We start from the raw sequence: 11582 nt of genomic DNA, 5'->3' as shown, positions 1-11582 counted from the left end.
AAACAAGATTTATGCATTTTGTTTGTCCTTTGTGTCATGTATGTATGACTGTTGTGCATCTACCATAATACATAAACTGGTAAATGTGGTTGTCAGGACACAGACAGAGGCAGGTGTGAGTGAACACAGGTGTTTATTGAAACAGAGGCACGAACACAGGTAATGGAGATTGCAGGTGAGTAGATGAACAAGCACTTTAGGAACAGTCACTTAGCTGATAGTAATGAGGGTTTGTATTTGCAGGTAGAGGAATCAACAAGGAGCAGATGTTCGGAGACAGAAGACGATGGGAGGAAGACACTGGAAGACTCAGGTAAATCGAGGGTAAGGAGTTCCGGATGTTCAGCGTGGAATTGAGTGAGGGGTCGAGGATGTCGTGTTGGTTGACCCAGGAACGTTCCTCTGGGCCATAGTCCTCCCAATCTGAGGACTGCGTCATCGGGAGTCGAGGATTGCCTGTACCAGGTAGATGGCTTCTTCTTCGGCGATGTCGGGAAGAGGAGGTACCGCATCATCACCAGGATCTGTAAATGGAGAAGGCATGGGATCAGTGTGGGGTTTTAACAACGATACATGAAATGAAGATGAGATACGGTACTGTGCAGGGAGGTTGAGCCGGTAGGTGACTTCGTTGAGCTGCCTATATATGGTGAAGGGACCTATGTACCGGGGACTCAGCTTTGGGGCAAGGCAGCCGGAGACGGATGTCCCGTATCGAGAGACACATCTTCTGGCCAGGTTGGTACTGAGGAGTGGGGCCCCTTCTGGCATCGGTGTGTTTGTGTCTTTGGACTGCATGCTGGAGATGGACATGAGCCAAGTCCCTCACTCTCTCGCTCTGCTGGAACCAGTGGTTGACAGCTGGAACCTCCAAGGGCTCACCCGACCAGGGGAAGAGTGGAGGTTGGGAGCCCAGGACACACTGGATCGGGGTGAGCCTGGTGGTGGTCTGCCGAAGGGAGTTCTGGGCATACGCCGCCCAGGGTAGGAACTGGCTCCAGCTGTCCAGACTCTGGATATGGACTGAGGTCCATGGTCGGAAACAATGTCTTCGGGAATGCCAAAATGATGGAAGACATTATGGAACAGGGCTTCGGCGGCTTCGAATGCAGTGGGAAGAACCTTGAGGGGTATGAGTTTGCAAGCCTTAGAAAATTAATCCACTATTAGCAGTACACAGGTGAAGCCATTTGAGGCTGGTAGGTCTGTCATGAAGTCAATGCCCCGATGTGTCCACAGTCTACGGGGTATTGGTAGTGGAACCAGTTTTCCCTCAGGAAGCCTCCTAGGAGTGTCAGCAACGGCAGACTGAGCATCCCCTCATGTAGCAGGAGACATCCTGGGACATGGAGGGCCACCAGTAGTGTTGCCGTAGGAGTGAGCTGGGTACGTGAACTGCCTGGGTGTCCAGAGCCAGGAGAGGTGTGAGCTAAGTCCTTGAGGGGCTGACGGTGGACCGGTGGAACGTAGAGAAGCCCCTCAGGACCTCCCGGCGGAGCTGGTTCGGAGCGGTTAGCTTGGGAGATGCGTTGATTGATGGACCACAGGATAGGGCTGGCGATCATGGCTGGAGGGAGGACAGGTTCAGGATCGGGGTTATCTGGTTCGGTTGATACAGCCAGGATAAGGCTTTGCAGTTCTTGATTCCTGGGCGATAGGAGACTGTGAAATTGGATCTAGTGAAGAAGAGGGCCTAGCAGGCTTGACGAGGGTTCAATCTTTTGCCATCATGAAGATATTCCAGGTTACGATGGTCGGTGATCACTTTGAACAGATGTTTCGCTCCCTCCAGCCAGTGTCTCCACTCTTCCAATGCTAACTTGATAGCAAGAAGCTCTCTGTTCCTGATGTCATAGTTCTGCTCTGCCAGGGATAGCTTTTTGGAGAAGGCACATGGATGGAGTCGTGGTGGGTCACCCTGTCGCTGTGATAACACAGCCCCGACCCCGGTGGAGGATGCATCGACTTCAACGATGAACAGGAGATCAGGGTTCGGATGGACTAGGATCAGAGCAGTGAGGAAGGCTTCTTGGAGCTGGTGGAAAGCTTCTCGGGCAGATGGAGTCCAGGACAGAGACTTGGGCCAGCCCTTGAGGAGCGAGGTGAGGGGTGCACTGAGGAGACTGTAGCTGTGGATGAAGCGACGGTAGAAATCTGCAAACCCCAGGAAACGTTGTAGATCCTTGACGGTTGTGGGAAATGGCCAGTTGCAGATGGTCTCCACCTTCCTCTGGTCCATCTGGATGCCGTGTTGGTCTATGACGTAGCCCAGGACGTGTATGGTGGTGGTATGGAACTCGCACTTCTCCAGCTTGAGGTGTAGATGGTGTTGGCAGAGCTTCTCGAGGACCTGGGAAACATGTTGGCGATGTTCAGCCTGGTTCCGGGAGTAAATGAGGATGTCGACAATGTAGACCAGCACGAACTGGTTGAGGAACTCCCGGAACACCTCATTCATGTAGTTCTGGAACACGGAGGGAGAGTTTGACAGGTCATATGGCATAACCCGGCATTCATAGTGTCCAGATGGTGTAATGAACAAAATTTTCCACTCATCCCCCCGGCATATACGATTGAGGTTATTCGCGCTCCACAGGTCCAGCTTGGAGAAGATGCAAGCTCCACGTAGCTGCTCCAGAGCCGCCTGGACCAGAGGAAGGGGATAACTGAACTTGACCATCTGGGAGTTCAGGTGATGGTAGTCAATGCACGGCCTCAAGCCTCCATCCTTCTTGGCCACGAAGAAGAAGCTTGAAGCGGCAGGGGACGTAGAGGGTTGGATGAAAAGTTGTTTTAGTGCCTCCTGAACGTACTCCTCCATGTCCTTCTGTTCCGGGATGGACAGTGGGTAAACCCTACCCTTGGGTAGGGTAGCCCCAGGCAGCAGGTCCTCTGTGTGAAGACAGCCGATGCGGAGCGTCAGTGTAGGGGAGAAATGTCGAATGTAACCATGGCCCAGTAGTTTTCCTTGGATGGTTTGAATGCGGAGATCCTGTTGGCAGCGTTTGCGACGTATATTTAATTTCTGGAGAATCTGGTTGCTGATGAAGTTCCCTGTGGAGCCGGAATCGATGAGGGCTTGCGCTGAAACAGACATGAGAGTTAAGGATATGCACAGGCGTTCTCGTGAGTGGTGCAATACGAGCAGGCAGTTGGATTGTTCTCACCGCTGGGTGTGGTTGTCGAATGGGACAGACAGCAATCACATGGTCCTCTCCCCACAGTACAGACAGAAATGTTGTTGTGTCTTTTATGTGTCACTGATAATGAGGTGCAGGTGATCAAGGGGATTGAGTGGGTGGAACGTGAAGATCTGGTGACGATGTGTTGGTTGGTGCTGGCTGTGACTCTGTGACAGTGGTGTCCAAGTTATAAATAAAGCAGTGCAAATTTTTGGAAACTGCCACCACATAATCAGTTACTTTGAATGCAAAATTTGATTGATAAATATGAAATCATGAATGCTTCAAAGCAAGCATTGTTGGGGAAGTATGAAAATATGAGGGGGGAAAAAATGCCACAATGTTTCTTTATTCTCTTATTTATTTATGTAGGATAAAGAGATAGAGATCAAGGATCAGTAACAATCTACACTTAAAATGTATTATTTAACATTCTAGATTTACTACTTTAACAAAATACTTTTGATTCACATGTGAGATTCATGGGTCCTGTCTGTCTCAGTGCTGAAACCGTTTATATAAAGTTACATTTATAGACAGCTCAGACTTTTATACAGTAATCTATTCCAAAATTCAAACACACATTAGTCCTTATTAATACAGGTTAATATGTTAATGATTCTTAATGAGCTACATCTTAAAGGGTTAGTTCACCCAAAAATGAAAATTCTGTCATTTATTATTTACCCTCATGCTGTTCCACACCCGTAAGACCTTTGTTAATCTTCGGAACACAAATTAAGATATTTTTGTTGAAATCCGATGGCTCCATGAGGCCTTCACAGGGAGCAATGACATTTCCTCTCTCAAGATCCATAAAGGTACTAAAAACATTTAAATCGGTTCATGTGAGTACAGTGGTTCAATATTAATATTATAAAGCAACGAGAATATTTTTTGTGCACCAAAAAAACAAAATAACGACTTATTTAGTGATGGCCGATGTCAAAACACTGCCTCAGGAAGCATCGGAGCATAAATGAATCAGTCTATTGAATCATGATTCGGATCGTGCGTCAAACTGCCAAACGGCTGAAATCACGTGACTGTGGCGCTCCGAACAGCAGATTCAACGCACAGATTAATTTATGATCCGATGTTTCCTGAAGCAGTGTTTTGAAATTGGCCATCGCTAAATAAGTTGTTATTTTGGTTTTTTGGCGCACCAAAAATATTCTCGTCGCTTTATAATACTAATATTGAACCACTGTACTCACATGAACCAATTTAAATATGTTTTTAGTACCTTTATGGATCTTGATAGAGGAAATGTCATTGCTCCCTATGAAGGCCTCACGGAGCCATCGGATTTCAACTAAAACATCTCAATTTGTGTTCCGAAGCTGAACGAAGGTCTTACGGGTGTGAAACGGCATGAGGGTAAGTAATAAATGACAGAATTTTCATTTTTGGGTGAACTAACCCTTTAATTCATACGCTGAAGGTTCAGAATTATTGGAATCACATTCTGCAAATCTCACTCATCTTCTCTTAAAGGAAACAGTAGAAAACCACTGAAAGTGTTGTTGTTATACTCGTTATCATATATCCTCCTGCCAGACCAAAGTCTCACATAGACAAGATCTCCAACCTCCAGGATCAACACAACTACATTAGAAGTGGCTAACGCACCCTGAGTCTGATCATCATGTGCCATGACCACATGCTCTCCATTCTTATAAATGGATGCAGTTGATGCAGTTCCACCATGACCATGTACAGAGAATCTGAACATGTACGCTCCTTTCAGTGGGGCTGTGAAAATACCTGAATCAAATAACAAGAGATACAGAATCAGCTGTTTCCTGTATTATTGCTTCATTACCAAACACACTGTGTAATAGTTTAGAAAGATGGCAGATCATTTCATTCTCTTATACACATTACACAACTGCAGAGAGGTCTGAATGGAGCAGAAGGGTTTATGACTCCATTTCATTGATAATTACCTGTAATTGGGTTGTAGGCGTTCCCTATGTTTGTGAAGACATTCCTGTAGGTTATTGTGATTTCAGTGGTAAAAGGTCCAACATATCCACTGCCAGATTCAATCAGTCCAGCTGAAAAAGCTATTTCTCTGTCTGTTATTGAAAAACATAAGCAATATTGTGATATATTACTCTATGTTGAGAATTTATACTCTGGATTTAACATCATTCAAGCACACTTTCACCTCTATTTTCCTTTCTCAACTCCTCCACTTGACTCTGAGTAAGATTTGAGATTTCTGTGAAGGAATAAAGATTCTGTTTAATGACATTTATACTACTAATTGTAATAGATAATTTCTTTTTACACAATATACACAACTTTACACTAACATTTACACTATGCAATGTATTGCATTGGTGTTTTATTGATATTTTTATTAATATTATTGATAAAAAAGTGAATGTTTTGGTGAGGTACCATCATTTTTCTTGTTCATCTCATCCCTCAGTTGTGTCTCTAAAGCTCTGATGTTTTCTTTCTGCTCTGTAACGGTGGCGGTCAGTTCTCTCAGTGCTGCATGGATGTCAGGGATGCCCAGATCACAGTATTGTTGTCTGTCAGTTGAAGCTTCAGCTCTCAAAGTGTCTGTTCGAGGTGGATTCTGTCTTCCGTCCTCAGTGCTGATCTGTTGACTGATCTCATTCTCATTGAGTCCTCCATCTACCTGCTGCTGGACGACAAACACAAAGGTTTCCAACAGCAGCAGTATACATACTAAAGCCTTCATTCTTCATTCATTCATTCTGTCATCCTCACAGCCTCTCATGTTCCTTTTATAGTGTCCTGGTTTACTGTCTTTTACACATGATTTATATTGCTTCAGATAATAAAAGTAATTCAAGTTAATTGTTAATCATAATTAAAGGAATGTTCCAGGCTCAGCAGATGTTTAGCTCTATACATAACATTTGTGACACTATGTTGATCTCAACAGAAAATAACTTGATTCATCTCTCAAAAAAAAAATTCTATAGATCAGTGGTCGGCAACCTTGTAGCATGCGAAGAGAAAAATCACAGAAACCTCTAGTCATGTGAATTGAGTTTCTCATTTGCATACTTTAATAGTATTTATTGAACCTAACTTAATAAAACAGTCTGTGTTACAGTAAGTAATGTTTACCTCAAAATGTACATCCATGTGCAAGTTTGAGTGACTTTATTTAAATGAAATACTTTAGCTATTGTCACATCAGTGATTATCTCAATCTCTGATATATTTCTGAACTCTGGTATAGATAGTCACACCACTCTCCTGGTATCCATGTGAATATCTTACAACAGTTACCAGGTTTATCAGCTTTATGTTATGACAAAAAATAAAAAAGAGGAAACATTGGATATAGATTTACACAGAAAAATGTTTACTGCTTGGCCCATTAATTTTCATTGTAAGTGCCTTACTTTTTTTTTAAACTAAAGAATGAATTGACATTTTTTTCTGTGGTGATTGATATCATGCCATAAATGTTGCCGATAGAGTTCAACTTGTGTTGAATCCACAAAATGTCCCTTTAAATGTTATTTTTCCTCCACATTCAACAACATCCTGTATCAACAGATGTAAAACTGAATAAATGCACAAAACTTATCAACTTAAATAAATTTAATGACACGTATAAAAACTCATGCACTCATGATAATGTTGACTTTGGCTTGTTTTACAGGATCATATTGTGAGCTGAGTTTTTACCTTTGTTAATTATTACTCACTCATAGATTCTGTCAGAGAGTTCAATCAACTTTACATTTACACTTTTGGCAGATGCTTTAATCCAAAACAAATTATATTACAGTTTAATTTAAATTTATTTGTACATCTTTTACAATGTATGTTGTTGTAGAGCTTTACAGAACACAAAGAAGAAAATATAATAAAGAAAATAGTCTTTTAAAACACACCCAGGTGAAAAAAAGTACACTTCTACTATAATGTACTTAAAGTACTCTGTTTTCACACACTAATTTTCTACTTAGTACACTAAAAATGAAAGATAATCTTAGGAACATCTAAGTGTACTCAACTGTGCTATTTTGACACACCATGAAATATGATCTAAAATGTGCCTTTAATATACTATCTCTGTGTTAAAAAAATGTATTTAGTTACCACTTGTAGTAAGAATTTTTAGTATATTAAACACAAAATTAGTGTGTGAAAATAGAGCACTTTAAGTACATTGTAGAAATTGATTTTTTTCACCTGCCAAAGTGCCAAGGAAAATCCTGAAGATTTTTTACTAAATGAATTTTTCAAATTTCCATCTTGAGTTATTGTTGTCAGCATTAGCTATGTAAATAAATGTGTGCACATATCCTTTGGTGGAAGTGCATCGATGCAGTGAGTTTATTATGGCGTATGGTAAGCATTTATCTTCATAAAGATTGGAAAGATTGGATTGTTTTTATAGGCTGGTTCTGTGAATGTTTTCTGTTTTGGTTCAGATGCAGAGTAGAAAGTAGGTAATACTGTAGGTAATACTACTGTTTGTATATGCACAACCATTTCCTGTTCTCCTTTTACTCTTATTCACCACTCTGGTTGCTTTAGGACAACTGTGCATGGCGGGCAATGTGCATTTAAAGCAAATAAATGACAGAATTGTCATTTTTGGGTGAACTATCCCTTTTAGTAGGGTGTTGTGACACATCTGTAACCTTTGCTTCACAGGACACATGTGCTTTCCACTACATATTATTTATCTACTAGTATTTTCTAACATGCAACTATGTTGTGTTTGGTCTCATCTGACATTATAAACTGGACTGAATGTGGTGAACTTCATATTAAAATATCCTTATGTTTATTCTAGGTGCTGTTGTTTAAACATGTTGTAAGGATAGAGTCAACGGAGTGAAGATCCATCTGCAGCATTTATTGAAGTCAAGTTCACTGACAAATAACAGCAAGGATGAGCCAGTGGAAGAAACAGTGACAGGCAGTGATCAGAGTAGGCAGCAAACAATTAGAGTCCCAAGGCAGGCAGAGATCAGGGCAGGCAGCAGAGAATCAGAAATGAGTAACAGTCCAAGGTCAAACACAAGAATACAGAATCCAGGGGAATCGCTCAGAAATGTCAGACGGTGCTAAACAAGACTTCGCATGGAGGTGTGGGTGCAAGTGTCTTGTGTGACTGATTGTATAATGGGTAGCAGGTGCAGGGTGATCAGTCCAAGGTATGAGGGTAGATGGGAAATTGAGTTCAAATGATGTGTGTAGTCTGGGTGGAGTGCCCTCTGGTGGCAATGACGGGCACTCTCACTGGTGATCGTGACACATGCATTGAGGAGAATATGTTAATGTATTTATCTCCACCCATTTGCCTTATCTTTTGTAGGGAAAACACACCCTAGGAAGTAAAATTAGCTCAAATTAAATAATTTATTGGGAATTATAAAGAGTTGTAAGTTTACGACCAAGCAACTGAGTCATCCAGCGTTCATTTGCTCGAGCCGTAATAAGCTCTTGTAGCGGATATGAATATCCAACAATCGTGAAAACACTGTTTAGAACACAGTAACTTAAGATCGTAAGTTTAAGACATTAAAAATCTACAAAAGACTTTATTTATTCTAACCCAACTAATCTAACACAAACACACACACATTCTTTCATACGCGCTGCAATAACAAAGAAAAAAATGAGAGAGAAAGAGTTTTGAGAGAGAGTGATCTGATGAACATAATTCCTAACAATGCACTTCAAAGACCTGAACGAACCATTAATCATTAATTTAAATGCACCAGTTCAGTTTTAATTTGGAGGTACTTGCTTGCGTTGACTTTAAATGTGAATTTCCCTCGTCGGCGTGCAGAGAAGGGTTTTCCAAGTCAATGATTTGTCGCAGGGTCTTAAAGGATTAGTCCACTTTTAAATAAACTTTTGCTGATAAATTACTCACCCCCATGTCATCCAAGATGTCCATGTCTTTCTTTCTTCAGTGGAAAAGAAATTAAGGTTTTTGAGGAAAACATTCCAGGATTTTTCTCCTTATAGTGGACTTGAATGGGCACCAAACTGTTGAAGGTCAAAATGACAGTTTCAGTGCAGCTTCAAAGGGCTTTAAACGATACCAGACGATGAATAAGGGTCTTATCTAGCGAAACGATCGGTCATTTTTTTAAAAAAATAAAAAAGTTTATGTTTTATAAGCACAAATGCTGGCCTTGCTCTGTTCAGTGATGCGCGCTCGTGGCGTCACGCAATACACAATTATGTTGAAAAGGTCAAACGCCGTTTACAAAAAAGGTAAAACAACAATGTCGGACGATTTTGAACTTCGAGGACAAGATAAGATGGAGTTTTTCGCCTTGCCCTACCTTTTTGAACCGGAATATACAGATGAAGAAATTAGACAGATGGAAGAGACTGCTGCGGCGACACACACCTCTCAAGCATCGGGCAGGCGAAGATCTAATGAGATGTGGTGGTGCACATGTGGCAAATGCCAACCATTGCCAACAGAGGAAGAATCTCAATGCTGCCACGACTGGACTATTTCAATCCCGCCGTTAGAATCAGTCAGCGAGTCAGCTGGTGAGACTCTGTTTCCATCTCGCTGCATTACCGAACAAAATGGATTTTCACCGTTACTGAGCAACAGCGTTTTAGAGGTGTTTTTTTAGTTTGCCCAAAATTAACTGGAGACGCCGTCCGAGGCCCCAAGGACCTGGTGGCACCCTAACAGTAGAGTAAGTATCGCGTGTATTATGATTACATATCATACATATTTTATATAAAGTTATATATTTAGCGATTGACTGCACACATTTCTTTTATTTTACAGTCAATACAGGCTGGTGGAATACAGGATAGTTCTGGAATGGATGCTGAAAGGGGAGAGATTGGGAAGACGCAACAGGAGGGTTCTTCCATCCTGTGTTGTCAGTGCCATCAGAGAGTCATACCCTTCTCCATCAGGACAGTGTGTAGGCTTCAGAGAAGCCGAAGAGGCTTTTGGTCTTTTGTAGGAATAATAATAATTACAGTTACTTACTGTAGTTTTGTTATTTTCATAGTCAATGTTATTTGTTGTTGTATATACATCAACACTACATACTTATTGATGTCTCACACAAATGTTTATTTTGGAACAATAAAACAAATTTCAAAACTACAGTCGTTGATGTTTAATTACAACTAATTACAAATGAGTACCATCAGTAAGGACCATATATTCACACTAACACAAGATTTTTTTTTTCACCAATAGTGTATTCTGTTTTCACCTCAATAAGAAAAACCTAGAAACTATAAAACAACTTGAGTAATAATAATAATAATAATTGTACATTAGACTGTAACAATTTTAAAGTAAATTAGTGCCCAAATCGTGATAATTGCTTTGCAATTACTACTTCCTTGTCAGGCCTTGGTGTAAGGGCTATGTTCTGCGGCAATGGGCGATGAGTCAAATGAGAAGAACTGTCCTTGTAAACAATGTTGGTGTCCAGCCGCCGCTGTACAACTTTCTCAACCAGAGTCTCTCTGAATTTTTGAGTTGTTTGTTCAAAAATAGCTTTGGCTACCCACTCTTTGGTATGTTTGGGGAAAACCACGTTGTACCGAGGTAAACCTATGATAAAAGAAAACATAATAAATTACACTATTTGTAGTGATTACATTACTATAATTGAATATTCACATTTGATTCTCAACTTGATGAACATAATCTATTGTCATCACCCTACATATTGAAAAGTTTTTAGTAGTTAGGCACAATATGTTGTTTTCCACTTACCAGTAGTGGTTGTTGCTTGCTGACGACCTACATTTTCATTATGGTCAAGGATAGCTAGTTGTGTTCTTGCAACCATGGACGCATAATGAAAATGCAGGTTCTTTGAGCAGTATTTCAGGAGGACAGAATGAAACACCTCCAGCTGTCCTAAAGATCAAAGGAAAAATTTGTATCCGGTGTACCTACATGAACGTATATGTACATTACTGTGTATATAACTAACTTACCAGTGTGTCTGAAACGAGCCATTGCCTCAAATCCTTTTGAAGTCCTTTGTCCAGAACAAGACTCTGCAGTGTGTGGAAGGCACGTGAGTCTTTTTCAAGCCATTTTTTTCTGCGTTACTGTTCCGGACTGAGATCATGGTGTCCACATTTTTTCGCCTTTCCTTCTTCCAACCAACTGTGCACACCTGTAATGTGATGAAGTATGGACTTCCAATTCTCGATCAGTTCCTGTATAAATACATGAATATGCAAAAAAGTCATTATTATACAAATGTATAAATTATAAACATAGAAAAATAGATGTTTATGGTCCAGCAACCACAATATTAAAATCTTACAAGAACACAGTTTAGCTTCCTCTAAAGAACAAAGTCATTTTTGAAAAAACAGTACTTTTTTTTTTAAGAAAAAAAATGCAGAGTGTGTCTTGTTGTGGTTCAG

The 11582-nt window shown here is 40.8% G+C and overlaps 1 protein-coding gene across 1 annotated transcript; it reads right to left on the bottom strand.

Moving 5' to 3' along the window:
• Positions 1 to 435: 435 nt before the first annotated feature.
• LOC137025350 (uncharacterized) lies at positions 436 to 5901 on the bottom strand. Its single transcript, XM_067393343.1, has 5 exons — positions 5592 to 5901; positions 5356 to 5409; positions 5132 to 5263; positions 4815 to 4949; positions 436 to 524 (listed from the first exon to the last, which is right to left on the bottom strand). Exons 1-5 carry the CDS (start codon positions 5899 to 5901, stop codon positions 436 to 438), a joined length of 720 nt encoding a protein of 239 aa, XP_067249444.1.
• Positions 5902 to 11582: the final 5681 nt, after the last annotated feature.

The sequence above is a fragment of the Chanodichthys erythropterus genome, chromosome 8 (genome assembly GCF_024489055.1).
Source record: "Chanodichthys erythropterus isolate Z2021 chromosome 8, ASM2448905v1, whole genome shotgun sequence".
Taxonomy (NCBI): domain Eukaryota; kingdom Metazoa; phylum Chordata; class Actinopteri; order Cypriniformes; family Xenocyprididae; genus Chanodichthys; species Chanodichthys erythropterus.
The sequence above is the reverse complement of the archived record's forward strand: the minus strand, read 5'-3'. Positions and strand labels throughout refer to the sequence as shown.